Genomic DNA, 21,329 nt, shown 5'->3' with positions numbered 1-21,329 from the left:
ATGGGGTTCAGAAGGGAAGGGTGGTGGGATCTCACCAGGGTTCAGAAGGGAAGGGTGGTGGGATCTCAGTGGGGTTTGTGAGAAGAGAAGGGAAGGGTGGTGGGATCTCAGTGGGGTTTGTGAGAAGGGAAGGGTGGTGGGATCTCACCGGGGTTTGTGAGAATGGAAGGGTGGTGGGATCTCACCGGGGTGGTGTGAGAAGGGAAGGGTGGTGGGATCTCACCGGGGTTCAGAAGGGACGGGTGGTGGGATCTCACCGGGGTTCAGAAGGGAAGGGTGGTGGGATCTCACCGGGGTGGAGAAGGGAAGGGTGGTGGGATCTCACCGGGGTTTGTGAGAAGAGAAGGGACGGGTGGTGGCATCTCACCGGGGTGGTGTAGGTGCCCTCGTAGACCTCTCCGAAGAAGCCTTCGCCCAGGATCCGGCCCAGCGTGACGGCGTCGCGGCTGATCCCGAAGTGCTGGACTGGAACGGGAATGGGGAGGAGATTCCATGATGGTGGAGATCCACCAGGAATGGGCACCTGTGGGTGTCCATGGCCACCGAGGCTCTCGGGCCACGAGGGTCCAGGAGGATCCGTGATGATCCATGGATGCTGCCCTCTCCAAAACTCCCAGGAGGACCCATCCATCCTGCCCTCTCCAAAACTCCTACAAGGATCCATCCATCCTGCCCTCTCCATCCGTGAAGGTCCATGAGGATCCATGGATCCTGTCCTCTCCATCCATGAAGGTCCATGAGGATCCATGGATCCTGTCCTCTCCATCCATGAAGGTCCATGAGGATCCATGGATCCTGCTCTCTCCATCCATGAAGGTCCATGAGGATCCAAGATGATCCATGGATCCTGCCCTTTCCATCCATGAAGATCCATGAGGATCCAAGAGGATCCATCCATCCTGCCCTCTCCATCCATGAAGATCCATGGGGATCCAAGAGGATCCATCGATCCTGCTCTCTCCATCCATGAAAATCCATGGATCTTCGTATCTCCAAAACTCCTGCATGGATCCATGGATCCTCCCATCTCCATCCATGAAGGTCCATGAGGATCCATGGATCCTCCCATCTCCACCCATGACGATCCATGAGGATCCATGAGGATCCATGGATCCTGCTCTCTCCATCCATGAAGATCCATGGATCTTCGTATCTCCAGAACTCCTACATGGATCCATGGTTCCTCCCATCTCCATCCATGAAGGTCCATGAGGATCCATGGATCCTCCCATCTCCACCCATGACGATCCATGAGGATCCATGGATCCTGCTCTCTCCATCCATGAAGATCCATGGATCTTCATATCTCCAAAAGTCCTACATGGATCCATGGTTCCTCCCATCTCCATCCATGAAGACCCATGAGGACCCACGGATCCTCCCATCTCCACCCATGAAGATCCATGAGGACCCATGGATCCTCCCATCTCCATCCATGAAGACCCATGAGGATCCAAGAGGATCCATGGATCCTGCTCTCTCCATCCATGAGGACCCACGGATCCTCCCATCTCCATCCATGAAGATCCACGAGGATCCGTGAAGATCTGTGGCTCCACGCATCTCCATCCATGACGATCCACGAGGATCTGTGATGATCCGTGGATCCTGCCTTCTCCATCTATGAGGATCCATGGATCCTCCCATCTCCATCCATGACGATCCATGAGGATCTGTGATGATCCGTGGATCCCGCCTTCTCCATCCATGAAGATCCATGGATCTTCGTATCTCCAAAACTTCTACATGAACCCATTGTTCCTCCCATCTCCATCCATGAAGATCCATGAGGATCCATGGATCCTCCCATCTCCATCCATGAAGATCCACGAGGATCCGTGAAGATCTGTGGTTCCAAGCATCTCCATCCATGACAATCCATGAGGATCCAGGAGGATCCGTGATGATCTGTGGATCCTGCCTTCTCCATCTATGAGGATCCACAGATCCTCCCATCTCCTACATGGATCCACGGTTCCTCCCATCTCCATCCATGAAGATCCATGAGGATCCATGGATCCTCCCATCTCCATCCATTAGGATCCATGAGGATCCATGAGGATCCGTGGATCCTGCCTTCTCCATCTATGAGGACCCGTGGATCCTCCCATCTCCATCCATGATGATCCATGAGGATCTGTGATGATCCGTGGATCCTGCCTTCTCCATCTATGAGGATCCACGGATCCTCCCATCTCCTACATGGATCCATGGTTCCTCCCATCTCCATCCATGAAGACCCATGAGGATCCAAGAGGATCCATGGATCCTGCTCTCTCCATCCATGAGGACCCATGGATCCTCCCATCTCCATCCATGAAGATCCACGAGGATCCGTGAAGATCTGTGGCTCCACGCATCTCCATCCATGACGATCCATGAGGATCCGTGATGATCCGTGGATCTTGCCTTCTCCATCCATGAAGATCCATGGATCTTCGTATCTCCAAAACTTCTACATGAACCCATTGTTCCTCCCATCTCCATCCATGAAGATCCACGAGGATCCGTGAAGATCTGTGGTTCCAAGCATCTCCATCCATGACGATCCATGAGGATCCAGGAGGATCCGTGAAGATCTGTGGATCCTGCCTTCTCCATCTATGAGGATCCACGGATCCTCCCATCTCCTACATGGATCCATGGTTCCTCCCATCTCCATCCATGAAGAACCACGAGGACCCATGGATCCTCCCATCTCCATCCATGAAGATCCATGGATCTTCGTATCTCCAAAACTCCTGCATGGATCCATGGATCCTCCCATCTCCATCCATGAAGATCCATGAGGACCCATGGATCCTCCCATCTCCACCCATGACGATCCATGAGGATCCATGAGGATCCGTGGATCCTGCCTTCTCCATCGATGAGGATCCACGGATCCTCCCATCTCCTGCATGGATCCATGGTTCCTCCCATCTCCATCCATGAAGACCCATGAGGATCCATGGATCCTCCCATCTCCATCCATGAAGATCCACGAGGATCCGTGACAATCCATGGATGCTGCCCTCTCCAACCATGAGGATCTGTAAGAATCCATGGATCCTCCCATCTCCATCCATGAAGATCCATGAGGACCCGTGAAGATCTGTGGCTCCACACATCTCCATCCATGATGATCCATGAAGGTCCATGAGGATCCATCGATCCTGCCTTCTCCATCTATGAGGATCCACGGATCCTCCCATCTCCTACATGGATCCATGGATCCTCCCATCTCCATCCATGAAGATCCATGAGGATCCGTGAAGATCTGTGGCTCCATGCATCTCCATCCATGAAGATCCATGAGGACCCGTGGATCCTGCCATCTCCATCCATGACGATCCATGAGGATCCGTGGTGATCCGTGGATCCTGCCTTCTCCATCCATGAGGATCCACGGATCCTCCCACCTCCATCATCCCGAGCATCCATGGATCCTGCCCTCTCCATCATCCCAGCTCCTCCTCCAGGACCTCCTGAGCGCTTTGGTGAGCCTGGGACGGGAATTTGGGATGGGCAGGAGGAGCTGCTGGAGAACCCCCGTGGGAGTCACCTACTTCCAGATCTCGGCCGCGAGGACTCGTCCAGGATTTCCGCGTAGATTTCCGAATCTGGGGGGAAAAAACGGGACACGGGAATGGGATCAGGAAGCTTGGTGGTCCTCCAGCATCTCCAGAGGGTCCGGTGCTCCCTCAGGATGCTTGGATGCATGCCGACCCTCTGGAGAAGATCTGGGGGTGCCCAGAACTCCTGAATCCCGCACGGAACGTGTCCCGGACCGGGATGGTGGGGACGGGGAGGGACTCACCGCCGCTGACGCTGTGGGACAGCGTGGAGAACCTCTCGCCGAGATTCCTGAGGGTGGGAACGGGGTCAGGGAGCGGGATGGAGATCGGGGATGGAGATCGGGGATGGGGACGGGGGTGGGGAGCGGGGTCCCGACCCCGTCACGGGAACAGGAATCCCGGGAAAAGGGGCGGGGTCACTCACGGGGCCGGGATCTGCGGGAGGCTGATCCTCTTCTCACGGTCTGCGGGGAGGACGGGGAAAGGTCCCATCCCACCCCAACCACAGCCCAATCCCATCACAACCACATCCCAATCCCATCCCATGGATCCCATCCCAATCCCATCCCAATCCCATCCCATCCCAATCCCATCCCATCCCATCCCATCCCAATCCCATCCCAATCCCATCCCAATCCCATCCCAATCCCATCCCAATCCCATCCCATCCCAATCCCAATCCCATCCCATCCCAATCCCATCGCATCCCATTCCCATCCCAATCCCATCTCATTCCCATCCCATCCCATCCCATCCCATCCCATTCCATTCCCATCCCATCTCAATCCCATCACAATCCCATCACCATCTCATCACATTCCCATCCCATTCCCATCCCAATCCCATCCCATTCCAATCCCATCCCAATCCCATCCCATCCCAATCCCACCCCAATCCTAATCCCAATCCCATCCCATTCCCATCCCAATCCCATCCCATCCCAATCCCACCCCAATCCCATCCCAATCCCATCCCAACCACATCCCAATCCCATCCCATCCCAATCCCATCCCAATCCTAATCCCAATCCTAATCCCAATCCCATCCCATTCCCATCCCATTCCCATCCCAATCCCATCCCAATCCCATCCCAACCACATCCCATTCCAATCCCAATCCCATCCCAATCCCATCCCAATCCCATCCCATTCCCATCCCAATCCCATCCCATTCCCATCCCAATCCCATCCCATCCCAATCCCATCCCATTCCCATCCCAATCCCAATCCCATCCCAATCCCATCACAATCTCATTCCCATCCCAATCCCATCCCTTCCCATCTCATCCCATGATCCCATTATCCCATTATCCCATCCCTCCCATGCCAATCCCATTCCATCGCATGGATTCCATCCCATGCATCCCATCCCATCCCATTAACTTCACCTCATCCCATGGATCCCATTCCAATCCCATCCCATTGATCCCATCCCATTAACTCCATGTCAGCCCATGGATCCCATCCCCTGGATACCATCCCATCCCGTTATCCCATCATCCCATCCCATCCCATCCCATGGATCCCATCCCATGGATCCCATCCCATGGATCCCATCCCATGGATTCCATGCCATCCCATTATCCCATCGATCCCATCCCAATCCCATCCCATGGATCTCATCCCATGGATCCCATCCAATGGATCGCACCCCATCCTGTCTCATCCCATTTCAATCCCATCCCATGGATCCCATCCCATTCCCTTATCCCGTTATCCCATTCCATCCCAATCCCATCCCATGGATCCCACCCCATTATCCCAATCAATTGATTCCATCCCATTGATCTCATCCCATTCCATGCCATGGATCCCATCCCCTGGATCTCATCCCATCTGATGGACCTTATCTCATCCCATCCCATCCCATCCCATCCCATCTCCTGGATCCCATCCCATCCTGTCCCATGAACCCCATCCCATCCCATCCCCCCATGGATCCCACCCCATTATCCCATCTCCTTGATCCCATCCTATTGATCCCATTATCCCATTATCCCATTACCCCATTATCCCATCATCCCATTACCCCATTATCCCATCATCCCGTTATCCCATTATTCCACCCCATCTCCATCCTTTCTCTTCATCCAATTATCCCATTATCCAATCCCCTGGATGCCACCCCATGGATCCCATCCCATTATCCCATTATCCCATTACCCCATTATCCCACGGATCGCACCCCGCCCCATTCCCACCTTTCCTGGGGAAGGCGATGAGCGACGTCTCGGTGCCCCCCTGGAGCCGGCAGTACCCGTCGATGAGGTCGGCCATGTTCTCCGCCTCGGCCAGCGACGACGTCCGGATCGACAGCGACTGGGAATGCCGGGATGGGAACACGGGATCGGGGTCACCCCTTCTCCCCAGTGCCATCCCACCCATCCCATGGATCAGGGTCATCCCTTCTGCCCGATCCCATCCCATGGATCGGGGTCACCCCTTCTGCCCGATCCCACCCATCCCATGGATAGGGGTCACCCCTTCTGCCCGATCCCATCCATCCCATCCCATGGATCGGGGCCACCCCTTCTGCCCCATCCCATCCCGCCCATCCCATGGATCGGGGTCACCCCTTCACCCCGATCCCATCCCACCCATCCCATGGATCGGGGTCACCCCTTCACCCCGATCCAATCCCATGGATTGGGGTCACCCCTTCACCCCGATCCCATCCCATCCCATGGATCGGGGTCACCCCTTCTGCCCCATCCATCCCATGGATCGGGGTCACCCCTTCTCCCCAATCCCATCCCATCCATACCATCCCATGGATCGGGGTCACCCCTTCTCCCAAATCCCATCCCATGGGTCAGGGTCTCCGCTTCTCCCCAGTCCCAATTTTCCATAACCACCCCTCCCAGAATTCCATGATCCCCAAGATAACACCCAAGATATGGGATATGAGAATATGGGATAGGGAATATGGGATGTGGGATATGGGATAGGGGATATGGGATATGGGATAGGGGCTATGGGATGTGGGATGTGGGATATGGGATGTGGGATGTGGGATATGGGATAGGGGACATGGGATATGGGATATGGGATGTGGGATATGGGATGTGGGATGTGGGATGTGGGATGTGGGATATGGGATATGGATGTGGGATGTGGGATATGGGATGTGGGATGTGGGATGTGGGATGTGGGATATGGATGTGGGATGTGGGATATGGGATAGGGGATATGGGATATGGGATTTGGGATATGGGATGTGGGATATGGGATGTGGGATATGGGATTTGGGATATGGGATGTGGGATATGGGATGTGGGATATGGGATATGGGATGTGGGATGTGGGATATGGGATTTGGGATATGGGATGTGGGATATGGGATGTGGGATATGGGATATGGGATGTGGAATATGGGATATGGGATGTGGGATATGGGATGTGGGATGTGGGATGTGGGATATGGGATGTGGGATATGGGATGTGGGATGTGGGATATGGGATGTGGGATATGGGATAGGGGATGTGGGATATGGGATGTGGGATGTGGGATGTGGGATATGGGATAGGGGATATGGGATGTGGGATATGGGATAGGGGACAGGGAACGTGGGATATGGGATGTGGGATATGGGATATGGGCTGTGGGATATGGGATGTGGGATATGGGATAGAGGACAGGGAATGTGGGATATGGAATATGGGCTGTGGCATTCCCAGGAATTCTCTCCCAGCTCCTCACCTGGGGGGTCCCGCTCAGCCCCAGCTGCAGCAGGGCCTGCCCGTCCTCTGTGGTGGAGCACCGGATGGATTTGATATCCCGGAATTCTGCCAGGCAGGTGGGCTGGGAAGGGGGTAATTAGTCAGGAATTCCATCCGTGGGAGGTTTCACCCCTGACCCTGAGGGGGCAGTTCCCAATTCCCAGCTGGAATTCCCACCTTGGTGTCCGTGCTGGTCACCTGGCGGATGCCCTTGGGGCCGATCACCAGGTCCACGGTGATATTCCATCCTTGCTGGGGGCAGCAGGAGCCGGGACAGGGATTTGGGATGAGTGGCATTTCCAAAGGTCAGGTCACATCCCATCCCATCCTGTCCCATCCCATCCCATCCCATCCCATCCCATCCCATCCCATCCCATCCCATCCCATCCCATCCCATCCCATCCCATCCCATCCCATCCCATCCCATCCCATATGCCATCCCATTTCAGCCCATTCTATCTTATATCCCATTCCCACCTAAGTCCCCCCCATATCCCCTATCCCATATCCCACATCCCATATCCCATATCCCACATCCCACATCCCACATCCCATATCCCACATCCCACATCCCATCTCCCACATCCCACATCCCATATCCCATACCCCATATCCCATATCCCAAATCCCGTATCCCGTTTCCGGTCACTCACGACGAGCTGGCATCGGAAGTTCTCCTGGTCAATGGGGGCAAAGGTGCTCAGGGTGTGCAGGAATTTCAGGATGCACTCCTCCTCCCGCAGCAGCGCATACTGCTGGAACGTCTGCTGGATCATCTTCCGCAGCTGCCGTGGCTGACGGGACAACACCGGGATGGACAACGTGTTGGGAACGGGAACGGGAACGCCGGGATTGGGGTGGGATATGGGAACGGGGCATTGCATACAGGAATGGTGGGATGGACACGGTGTTGGGTTTGGGAACACTGGGATGGAGGCGGCGTTGGATACGGATACAGGAATTTGGGAACAGTGGGATGGACACAGTGCTGGGTTTGGGAACGCTGGGATGGAGGCGGTGTGGGGTACGGGAATGCCTGGATGGACACAGTGTTGGGTTTGGGAACGCTGGGATGGACATGATGTGGGGTTTGGGAACTCCGGGATGGACACAGTGTTGGATATGGGAAAGGTGGGATGGACACGATGTGGGGTTTGGGAACTCTGGGATGGACACAGTGTTGGATATGGGAACAGGGCATTGGGTTTAGGAACAGCAGGATGGACACGGTGTTGGATATGGGAACAGGGCATTGGGTTTAGAACAGCAGGATGGACACGGTGTTGGATATGGGAACAGGGCATTGGGTTTGGGAACTCTGGGATGGACACGGTGTTGGATATGGGAACAGTGCATTGGGTTTGGGAACTCTGGGATGGACACGGTGTTGGATATGGGAACAGTGCATTGGGTTTGGGAACTCTGGGATGGACACGGTGTTGGATATGGGAACAGGGCATTGGGTTTAGGAACAGCAGGATGGACACGGTGTTGGGTTTAGGAACACTGGGATGGGGCCAGTGTGGGATACGGGACCACTGGGATTGGGGTGGTGTTGGGATATGGGAATGGGGCATTGGATATGGAAATAGTGGGATGGACGACACAGTGTTGGGTTTGGGAATGCCACGACTGGGGTAGGGTGGGGTATGGGAAAGCTGGGATTGAGGCGGAGTTGGGATATGGGAACAGGGTGTTGGATTTGGGAATAGCGGGATGGACACAGTGTTGGGTTTGGGAACGCCACAGTAGAGGTGGTGTGGGGTAGGGAAACAGGGTATTGGATACGGGAATGGTGGGATGGACACGGTGTTGGATATGGGAACACTGGGATTGGAGCGGTATGGGATAAGGGAACACCGGGATGGGCGCTGCTGGAACATCTGCTGGATCATCTTCCGCAGCTGCCACGGCTGACGGGACAACACCGGGACACCAGGACTTGGAATGGGAAAGGGAACAACAGGATTGGGGTGGGATATGGGAACGGGATATTGGATATGGGAACGGCAGGATGGACACGGTGTTGGGTTTGGAAACGCTGGCATGGAGGCGGTGTCGGGTACAGGAAATCTGGGATGGGTCCAGTGATGGATTTGGGAACGGCAGGATGGACACGGTGTTGGGTTTGGGACCACCAGGATAGGGGTGGAGTGGGGCATGGGAACACCAGGATAGGTGTTCGGGAATAGTGGGATGGGCACGGTGTTGGATATGGGAATGGGCCATTGGATATGGGAACAGTGGGATGGACACGGTGTTGGGTTTGGGAACACTGAGATGGAGGCGGTGTTGGATATGGGAACGGGGCATTGGACATGAGAACGGCAGGATGGACACGGTGTTGGGTTTGGGAATGCTGGGATTGGGGTGCTGTGGGGTACGGGAACACCAGGATCGGGGTGGGGTACGGGAATATCGAGATGGACACGGTGTTGGATATGGGATCACCAGAATTGGGGTGGGGTGGGGTATGGGAATATCGAGATGGACACGGTGTTGGATATGGGAGCACCAGAATTGGGGTGGGGTGGGGCACGGGATCACTGGGATGGGGGCGGTGTGGATATGAGAATAGAGGGTTGGGTATGGGAACGGTGGGAGGGACATGGTGCTGGGATTGGGAACACCGGGATCAGAGCAGATTAGGGTATGGGAACACCGGGATGGGGATGGGGTGGGATATGGGAACGGGGCGTTGGATATGGGAACGGTGGGATGGACACGGTGTTAGGTTTGGGAATGCCGGGATAGACACAGTGTTGGATATAGGAACGGTGGGATGGACACGGTGCTGGGATTGGGAATGCCGGAATCAGAGCAGATTAGGGTATGGGAACACCAGGACGGGGATGGGGTGGGATACGGGAATGGGACGTTGGATATGGGAACGGTGGGATGGATACGGTGTTGGGTTTGGGAATGCCGGGATAGACACAGTGTTGGATACGGGAACACCAGGATGGGGGCGGTGTGGGCTACAGGAACACCGGGATCAGGGCAGATGAGGGTATGGGAACACCGGGATGGGGATGGGGTGGGATATGGGAACGGGACGTTGGGTATGGGAACAGCGGGATGGACACGGTGTTGGGTTTGGGAATGCCGGGATAGACACAGTGTTGGATACGGGAACACCAGGATGGGGGTGGTGTGGGCTACAGGAACATCGGGATCAGGGCAGCAGAGGGTACGGGAACACTGGGATGGAGGTGGGGTGGAGTATGGGAATGCCGGGGTGGGGGTGGCGTTGGATATGGGAACAGCAGGATGGACACAGTGTCGGGTTTGGGAACACTGGGATCAAGGCAGGGTGGGGCACGGGAACACCGGGATGGAGGTGGGGCATGGTACAGGAACAGGGTGTTGGATTTGGGAACAGCAGGATGGACACGGTGTCGGACATAGAAACACCAGGATGAGGGCGGTGTGGGATATGGGAACACCAGGATGGGGACGAGGTGGTCTATGGGAACACCGGGATGGGGACAGTGTCAGATATGGGAACACCAGGATGGGGACGATGTGGTCTATGGGAACACCGGGATGGGGACAGTGTCAGATATGGGAACACCGGGATGGGGACAGTGTCAGATATGGGAACACCGGGATGGGGACAGTGCCACATATGGGAACACCAGGATGGGGACAGTGTCAGATATGGGAACACCAGGATGGGGACAGTGTCAGATATGGGAATGCCGGGATGGGGACAGTGTCAGATATGGGAACACTGGGATGGGGACAGTGTCAGATATGGGAATGCCGGGATGGGGACAGTGTCAGATATGGGAACACCAGGATGGGGACGATGTGGTCTATGGGAACACCGGGATGGGGACAGTGTCAGATATGGGAACACCAGGATGGGGACGATGTGGTCTATGGGAACACCGGGATGGGGACAGTGTCAGATATGGGAACACTGGGATGGGGACAGTGTCAGATATGGGAACACCAGGATGGGGACGAGGTGGTCTATGGGAACACCGGGATGGGGACAGTGTCAGATATGGGAACACCGGGATGGGGACAGTGTCAGATATGGGAACACCGGGATGGGGACAGTGCCACATATGGGAACACCAGGATGGGGACAGTGTCAGATATGGGAACACCAGGATGGGGACAGTGTCAGATATGGGAATGCCGGGATGGGGACAGTGTCAGATATGGGAACACTGGGATGGGGACAGTGTCAGATATGGGAACACCAGGATGGGGACAGTGTCAGATATAGGAACGCCGGGATGGGGACAGTGTCAGATATGGGAACACCGGGATGGGACAGTGTCAGATATGGGAACACCGGGATGGGGACAGTGTCAGATATGGGAACACCAGGATGGGGACAGTGTCAGATATGGGAACACCGGGATGGGGACGATGTGGTCTATGGGAACACCGGGATGGGGACAGTGTCAGATATGGGAACACCAGGATGGGGACAGTGTCAGATATGGGAACACCGGGATGGGGACAGTGTCAGATATGGGAACACCAGGATGGGGACAGTGTCAGATATGGGAACACCGGGATGGGGACGATGTGGTCTATGGGAACACCGGGATGGGGACTGTGTCAGATATGGGAACACTGGGATGGGGACAGTGTCAGATATGGGAACACCAGGATGGGGACAGTGTCAGATATGGGAACACCGGGATGGGGACAGTGTCAGATATGGGAACACCGGGATGGGGACAGTGTCAGATATGGGAACACCGGGATGGGGACAGTGTCAGATATGGGAACACCAGGATGGGGACGGTGTCAGATATGGGAACGCCGGGATGGGGACAGTGTCAGATATGGGAACACCGGGATGGGACAGTGTCAGATATGGGAACACCGGGATGGGGACAGTGTCAGATATGGGAACACCAGGATGGGACAGTGTCAGATATGGGAACACCAGGGTGGAGGTGGGGCGGGGTACAGGAACAGGGTGTTGGATTTGGGAACAGCAGGATGGACACGGTGTTGGACACAGGGACACCAGGATGAGGGCGGAGTGGGATATGGAAACAGTGGGATATGGAAACACAGGGACATACACGGACACACACTGACATACACGGACACACAAGGACACACATGGACACACAGACACAGGGACACACAGAGGGACACAGACACACAGTGACACACACGGACACATACAGGGACACACAAGGACACACAGACACACACGGAAACACGGACACAGGTACACGGACACATGGATACACAGGGACACACATGGACACGGACACACGGACACACAGGGACACACACACACATGGAGACTCACATGGACACACGGACACTTGGACACCTGGACACGCAGGGGCGTGGTCACACACGGTCACACGGACACACAGGGACACACACACACACACGGAGACTCACATGGACACTTGGGCACTTGGACATGCAGGGGCGTGGTCACACACGGACACACGGACACACAGGGACACACACACACGGAGACTCACATGGACACACGGACACTTGGACACGCAGGGGCGTGGTCACACACGGACACACGGACACACAGGGACACACACACACATGGAGACTCACATGGACACCTGGACACCTGGACACCTGGACACACAGGGGCATGGTCACACCCGGACACACAGGGACACACACACACGGAGACTCACATGGACACATGGACACCTGGACACACGGACACCTGGACACCTGGACACGCAGGGGCGTGGTCACACGCGTCCCAGGTGTCACAGCCGTGCCCCACCCAGGTGTCCCTCACCTTGAGGTTCTCCAGCATCTGGCTGGGGAAGAAGAGGTCCAGCCCCACCTCCTTCCTGCGGGGGACAGAGAATGGCGGTGGGAATGTCAGCGGGAACTGCCAGAACAGCCGGGAGGGGAGGGGGGATGAGGAGAATGAGGAGCATCAGGAGGATGAGGAGAATGAGGAAGCTGACGAGGATGAGGAGCTGCAGGAGGATGATGAAGATGTGGAGGACGAAGAGTAGCAGGAGACTGAGGAGGATGAGGAGGATGAGGAAGATGAGGAAGCTGACGAGGATGAGGAATAGCAGGAGGATGAGGAGGATGAGGAGCATCAGGAGGATGAGGGGTAGGAGGAGAATGACGAGGAAGATAAGGAACGTGAGGAGGATGATGAAGATGAGGAGGATGAGGAGTAACAGGAGGAGGATGAGGAGGATGAGGAGATGAGCGAGGATGAGGAGCATCAGGAGGATGAGGAGAATGAGGAAGATGACGAGGATGAGGAGCTGCAGGAGGATGATGAAGATGCGGAGGATGAAGAGTAGCAGGAGACTGAGGAGGATGAGGAGGATGAGGAGGATGAGGAAGATGAGGAGGATGAGGAGGATGAGGAGGATGAGGAATAGCAGGAGGATGAGGAGGATGAGGAGACAAGGGAGGATGAGGAGGATGAGGAGCATCAGGAGGATGAGGGGTAGGAGGAGAATGACGAGGAAGATAAGGAACGTGAGGAGGATGATGAAGATGAGGAGGATGAGGAGTAACAGGAGGAGGATGAGGAGGATGAGGAGATGAGCGAGGATGAGGAGGATGAGGAGCATCAGGAGGATGAGGAGAATGAGGAAGATGAGGAGGATGAGGAGCTGCAGGAGGATGATGAAGATGCGGAGGATGAAGAGTAGCAGGAGACTGAGGAGGATGAGGAGGATGAGGAGGATGAGGAAGATGAGGAGGATGAGGAGGATGAGGAATAGCAGGAGGATGAGGAGGATGAGGAGACAAGGGAGGATGAGGAGGATGAGGAGCATCGGGAGGATGAGGGGTAGGAGGAGAATGAGGAGGAAGATAAGGAACATGAGGAGGATGGTGAAGATGAGGAGGATGAGGAGTAACAGGAGGAGGATGAGGAGGATGAGGAAGATGAGGAGGATGAGGAGGATGAGGAAGATGAGGGAGGATGAGGAAAATGAGGAGCGTCGGGAGGATGAGGGGTAGGAGGAGAATGAGGAGGAAGATAAGGAACGTGTGGAGGATGATGAAGATGAGGAGGATGAGGAGTAACAGGAGGATGAGGAGCATCAGGAGGATGAGGAGGATGAGGAGTAGCAGGAGGAGGATGAGGAGGAAGATAAAGAAGATGAGGAGGATGAGGAGGATGAGGAGAATGAGGAGTAGCAGGAGGAAGATGAGGAGGATGAGGAGGATGAGGAGCAGCAGGAGAATGAGGAGGATGAAGAGGATGAGGAGCATCAGGAGCACCAGGAGCATCAGGAGGATGGTGAAGATGAGGAGGATGAGGAGGATGAGGAGGATGAGGAGATGCAGTAGGACGAGGAGGAAGATAAGGAAGATGAGGATGAGGAACTGCAGGATGACAAAGATGAGGAGGAAGAGGAGGATGAGGAGGATGAGGAATTGCAGGATGAGGAGTGAGGAGTAGCGGGAGGATGACGAGGATGATGAAGATGAGGAGGATGAGGAGGATGAGAAGGATGATGAAGAAGAGAAGGATGATGAAGATTAGGAGGATGATGAAGATGATGAAGATGATGAGGATGGTGAAGATGAGGATGATGAGGAGGATGAGGAGGATGAGGAGATTGAGGAGGATGATGATGATGAGAAGGATGAGGAATTGCAGGAGGATGCTGAAGATGATGAGGATGATGAGGATGAGGAGGGTGATGAAGATGATGAGGATGAGGAGGGTGATGAAGATGATGAGGATGAGGAAGGTGAGGATGATGAGGAGGATGAGGAGATTGAGGAGGATGATGAAGATGAGAAGGATGAGGAATTGCAGGAGGATGCTGAAGATGATGAAGATGATGAGGATGAGGAGGGTGATGAAGATGATGAGGATGAGGAAGGTGAGGATGATGAGGAGGATGAGGAGATTGAGGAGGATGATGAAGATGAGAAGGATGAGGAATTGCAGGAGGATGCTGAAGATGATGAGGATGATGAGGATGAGGAGGGTGATGAAGATGATGAGGATGAGGAGGGTGAGGAAGGCCCTGAGCTTGTCCCCAGCCCCAGGGTCGGGCGGTGGCTCCGGGCTGGACTCACTCCAGGAACTCGAAGTTGGATTTCTTGTCCAGCGCGTTCTGGGGCATGTCCTTGTAGAACCTCCTGGGGACAGGGACAGGGACACAGCCTGTGACACATGGCACCATGGCATGATGGCACCATGTCCCCATGTCCCCATGTCCTTGTAGAACCTCCTGGGGACAGGGGACACAGCCTGTGACACACGGCACCGTGTCCCCATGTCCCCATGTCCCTTCATGTCCTCATGTCCCCATGTCCCCATGTCCTTGTAGAACCTCCTGGGGACAGGGACAGGGGACACAGCCTGTGACACACGGCACCGTGTCCCCATGTCCCCATGTCCCTTCATGTCCTCATGTCCCCATGTCCCCATGTCCTTGTAGAACCTCCTGGGAACAGGGGACACAGCCCGCGACACATGTCCCCATGTCCCCATGTCCCCATGTCCCCATGTCCTTGTAGAACCTCCTGGGGACAGGGACACAGCCCGTGACACATGGCACCATGGCATGATGGCACCATGTCCTCATGTCCCCATGTCCTTGTAGAACCTCCTGGGGACAGGGACAGGGACACAGCCTGTGACACATGGCCCCATGTCCCCATGTCCCCATGTCCCCCATGTCCCTTCATGTCCCCATGTCCCCATAACCCCATGTCCTTGTAGAACCTCCTGGGGACAGGGACACAGCCTGTGACACATGGCACCATGTCCCCATGTCCCCATGTCCTTGTAGAACCTCCTGGGGACAGGGACAGGGACACAGCCTGTGACACATGGCACCATGTCCCCATGTCCCCATGTCCCCGTGTCCCCATGTCCCCATGTCCTTGTAGAACCTCCTGGGGACAGGGACACAGCCTGTGACACACAGCACCGTGTCCCCATGTCCCCATGGCCCCATGTCCCCATGTCCTTGTAGAACCTCCTGGGGACAGGGACACAGCCCGTGACACATGGCACCGTGTCCCCATGTCCCCATGTCCTCATGTCCCCATGTCCCCCATGTCCCCATGTTTGCCATGTCCCCATGTCCCTCCATGTCCTCCATGTCCTTACATTCCTGTGTCCCTTCATGACCCCCATGTCCCCATGTCCCCATGTCCCTCCATTTCCCCCCATGTCCCCCCATGTCCCCCCATGTCCCCATGTCCCTCCACGTCTCCATGTCCCCACCATGTGCCCCACTTCTCCATGTCCCCCATGTCCCCACATCCTCCATGTCCCTCGTGTCCCCCATGTCCCTTCATGACCCTCATGTCCCCATGTCCTCCATGTCCCCATGTCCCCCATGTCCCTCCACATCCTTCCATGTCCCCCCATGTCCCTCCACATCCTTCCATGTCCCCCCATGTCCCCATGTCCCTCCATGTCCCCCCATGTCCCCCATGTCCTCCATGTCCCCATGTCCCCCATGTCCCTCCACATCCTTCCATGTCCCCCCACGTCCCTCCACATCCTTCCATGTCCCCCCATGTCCCCATGTCCCTCCATGTCCCCCCATGTCCCCATGTCCCTCCATGTCCCTCCATGTCCCCACCATGTGCCCCACCTCTCCATGTCCCCCATGTCTCCATGTCTTTTCATGTCCCTCATGTCCCCCATGTCCCTCCATGTCCCTCATGTCCCCATGACCTCCTTGCCTCCGTGTCCCCAGGTCCCCCATGTCCCTGCATGTCCCCATATCCCTCATCCCTCCTTGTCCCCACATCCCTCCATGTACCCCTGTCCCCACATCCCCCATGTCCCCGTGTCCCTCCATGTCTCCATGTCCCCACCACGGGCCCTACTTCTCCATGTCCCCATGTCCCTCCATGTCCCTCCAGGTCCCTCCATGTCCCTCCATGTCCCAATGTCCCCCATGTTCCCATGTCCCCCATGTCCCCACGTCCCCATGTCCCCCACGTCCCCATGTCCCCCATGTCCCTCTATGTCCCCCATGTCCCCCCATGTCCCCCATGTCTCCATGTTTGACATGTCCCCCATGTCCCTCCATGTCTCCATGTCCTCCATGTGCCCCCCGTCCCAATGTCCCTCCATGTCCCCCATCTCCTTCTATGTCCCCATGTCCCCATGTCCCCATGTCCCTCCGTGTCCCCATGTCCCCCACGTCCCCATGTCCCCCATGTCCCTCCATGTCTCCATGTCCTCCATGTGCCCCCGTCCCAATGTCCCTCCATGTCCCCCATCTCCTTCTATGTCCCCATGTCCCCATGTCCCCATGTCCCTCCATGTCCCCACGTCCCTCCATGTCCTTCCATGTCCCTCCATGTCTCCATGTTCCTCATGTCCCCATGTCCCTCCATGTCCCTCCATGTCCCCGTGTCCCTCCATGTCTCCGTGTCCCCACCACGTGCCCCACCTCTCCATGCCCTCCATGTTCTCCACGTCCCCAATGCCCTTCCATCTTCCCACATCCCTCCATGTCCCCATGTCCCCGTGTCCCTCCATGTCTCCATGTCCCCACCACGTGCCCCACCTCTCCATGCCCTCCATGTTCTCCATGTCCCCCATGCCCTTCCATCTTCCCACATCCCCCATGTCCCCATGTCCCTCCGTGTCCCCACGTCCCTCCATGTCCTTCCATGTTCTCCATGTCTCCGTGTCCCTCCATGTCTCCATGTCCCTCCATGTCTCCATGTCCCCACCACGTGCCCCACCTCTCCATGCCCTCCATGTTCTCCACGTCCCCCATGCCCTTCCATCTTCCCACATCCCCCATGTCCCCATGTCCATGTCCCCATGTCCCTCCGTGTCCCCACGTCCCTCCATGTCCTTCCATGTTCCCCATGTCTCCGTGTCCCTCCATGTCCCTCCATGTCCCCACGTCCCTCCATGTCCTTCCATGTTCTCCATGTGCCCCATGTCCCTCCATGTCCCTTCATGTCCCCTGTCCCTCCATGTCTCCATGTCCCCACCACGTGCCCCACCTCTCCATGCCCTCCATGTTCTCCACGTCCCCAATGCCCTTCCATCTTCCCACATCCCTCCATGTCCCCATGTCCCCGTGTCCCTCCGTGTCCCCATGTCCCCCCATGTCCCCCAGGTCCTCCTGCCACCCCCAAAGGAGCTGGAACTGCCCTCCCCAAACCCACAAGGACAGAATGACACAGGGACACACGGGGACAGGGGACACGGGGACAGGGGACACGGGGACAAAAGGACACAGGGACAGAGGGACACATGGGGACAGGGGGACACCAGGCCAGGGGACACATGGGGACACAGAGGACACTGGGCCAGGGGACACATGGGGACAAGGGGACACAGGGGACACATGGGGACAAGGGGACACAAAGACACAGGGATAAACAGGGGGACACAAGGACAGACGGACACAGGGACAGCGGGACACATGGGGACACCAGGACAGGGGACACATGGGGACACAAGGACACAAGACAGAGGTTCACAGGGACAGCGGGACACATGGGGACACGGGGACACCAGGACAGGGGACACATGGGGACACAAGGACACAAGACAGAGGTTCACAGGGACAGAGGGGACACACGGGGTCAAGGGGACACAGGGACAAAAAGACAGAGGGACACGCAGAGGGACAAAAAGGACAGAAGGACACGGGTTCACAGGGACATGTGGGGACACAAGGCCAGGGGACACACGGGGACAAGAGGACACAGGGACACAAAGGGGGACACGAGGGGAAACAAAGGGACACCAGGGGACACAGGGGAACACAGGGGGACACAGGGGAACACAGGGGGACACAAAGGGGGACACCAGGGGAAACGAAGGGACACCAGGGGACACAGGGGGACACAGGGGGACACAAAGGGACACCAAGGGACACCAAGGGACACAGGGAGACACAGGGGGACACAAAGGGACACCAAGGGACACAGGGGGACACAGGGGGACACAAAGGGACACCAAGGGACACCAGGGGACACAGGGGGACACAGGGGGACACAGGGGAACACCAGGGGACACAAAGGGACACCAAGGGACACAGGGGGACACAGGGGGACACAGGGGGACACAAAGGGACACCAGGGGACACAAAGGGACACCAGGGGACACAGGGGAACACAGGGGGACACAGAGGGACATGAGGGGACAGTACCTGAGCTGGGACAGCCCGGCTGCAGCGCCAGGGACACAAAGGGACAAAGTGACACAGTGACACAAGGGACAGGGAACACCAGGGGACAGGAGGGGACATGAGGGAACAGGAGGGGACACCAGGGCACACCAGGGGACACAAAGGGACACCAGGGGACATGAGGGGACAGGAGGGGACACCAGGGCACACCAGGGGACACAAAGGGACACCAGGGGACATGAGGGGACACAGGTGACACCGTACCTGAGCTGGGGACAGCCCGGCTGCAGCGCCAGGGACACCAGGGTGACAAAGGGACAAAGTGACACAGGGACACAAGGGGCAGGGAATAGCAGGGGCCATGAGGGGACACCAGGGGACACCAGGGGACACGGGTGACAGCAGGTGACAGCAGGTGACACGGTACCTGAGCTCGAGGCAGCCCAGCTGCAGCGCCAGGGACACAAGGGGACAAAGGGACAGAGTGACACAGGGACACAAAGACACCAAGGGACACCAAGGGACACCAGGGGACACCAGGGACACGGGTGACAGCAGGTGACAGCAGGTGACACGGTACCTGAGCTCGAGGCAGCCCAGCTGCAGCGCCATGCCCCTCGCTGACCTTGCTGGCGTAGCTCTGCATGTACTCGCTGCGGAGCTGGGGACAGCGCGGACAGTGGGGACACCGGGGACACCCAGGGGACACCCAGGGACAGCGGGGACAGTGGGGACAACCGGGGACACCCAGGGGACACCCAGGGACAGCGGGGACAGTGGGGACACCCGGGGACAGTGGGGACAGTGGGGACAGTGGGGACAGTGGGGACAGTGGGGACAGTGGGGACAGCAGGGGACAGTGGGGACACCCAGGGGACACCCAGGGACAGTGGGGACAGTGGGGACACCCGGGGACAGTGGGGACACCCAGGGGACACCCAGGGACAGTGGGGACAGTGGGGACACCCGGGGACAGTGGGGACAGTGGGGACAGTGGGGACACCCGGGGACAGTGGGGACAGCAGGGGACAGTGGGGACACCCGGGGACAGCGGGGACAGTGGGGACACCCAGGGACACGCAGGGACACCCGGGGACAAGTGGGGACAATGGGGACACCCAGGGGACACCCAGGGACACTGGGGACACCCAGGGACAGCGGGGACAGTGGGGACACCGGGGACACCCAGGGGACACCCAGGGACAGCGGGGACAGTGGGGACACCCAGAGACAGTGGGGACATCTGGGGACACCCGGGGACAGTGGGGACAGTGGGGACACCCGGGGACAGTGGGGACAGTGGGGACACGCGGGGACAGTGGGGACACCCAGGGACACCCAGGGACACCCAGGGACAGTGGGGACACCCGGGGACAGTGGGGACAGTGGGGACACGCGGGGACAGTGGGGACAGTGGGGACACCGGGGACACCCAGGGACAGTGGGGACAGCGGGGACAGTGGGGACAATGGGGACACTCGGGGGACACCCAGGGACACCCAGGGACACGCAGGGACAGTGGGGACAATGAGGACACCCAGGGACACTCAGGGGACAGTGGGGACACCCAGGGACGTGTCACCGCAGGGACACCATGGGGACACCAGGGCAGTGGGAGACACTGGGGACACCCGGGGGACACCCGGGGACACCCAGGGACACCGGGGACACCCAGGGACAGTGGGGACAATGAGGACACCCAGGGACACTCAGGGGACAGTGGGGACACCCAGGGACGTGTCACCGCAGGGACACCATGGGGACACCAGGGACAGTGGGAGACACTGGGGACACCCGGGGGACACCCAGGGACATTCAGGGACAGTAGGGACACCCAGGGGACACCCAGGGACACTGGGGGACAGGGCATCACCATGGGGACAATGGGGACAGTGGGGACACCCAGGGACACCCAGGGACAGTGGGGACACCCAGGGACACCCAGGGACACCCAGGGACAGTGGGGACAA

At 57.4% G+C, this 21,329-nt stretch overlaps 1 protein-coding gene across 1 annotated transcript in view; it reads right to left on the bottom strand.

The window, feature by feature from the left end:
* Positions 1-20,014, bottom strand: part of LOC134432651 (protein-tyrosine kinase 2-beta-like) — a 72,667-nt gene extending 52,653 nt beyond the window's left edge. The window contains 12 exon segments of the mRNA XM_063181549.1: positions 368-465; positions 3,549-3,602; positions 3,800-3,846; positions 3,982-4,021; positions 5,758-5,875; positions 7,257-7,358; positions 7,454-7,528; positions 7,930-8,070; positions 13,038-13,092; positions 15,311-15,373; positions 19,940-19,974; positions 19,976-20,014. Of these exon segments, the coding sequence (XP_063037619.1) occupies positions 368-465; positions 3,549-3,602; positions 3,800-3,846; positions 3,982-4,021; positions 5,758-5,875; positions 7,257-7,358; positions 7,454-7,528; positions 7,930-8,070; positions 13,038-13,092; positions 15,311-15,373; positions 19,940-19,974; positions 19,976-20,005 (858 nt within the window). The 5' untranslated portion in view covers positions 20,006-20,014.
* Between the last annotated feature and the right edge of the window lie 1,315 nt (positions 20,015-21,329).

This window comes from Melospiza melodia (genome assembly GCF_035770615.1).
Source record: "Melospiza melodia melodia isolate bMelMel2 chromosome 3 unlocalized genomic scaffold, bMelMel2.pri SUPER_3_unloc_3, whole genome shotgun sequence".
NCBI lineage: Eukaryota > Metazoa > Chordata > Aves > Passeriformes > Passerellidae > Melospiza > Melospiza melodia.
Note: the sequence above shows the minus strand (reverse complement) of the source record. Positions and strands in the feature narration are given on the sequence as shown.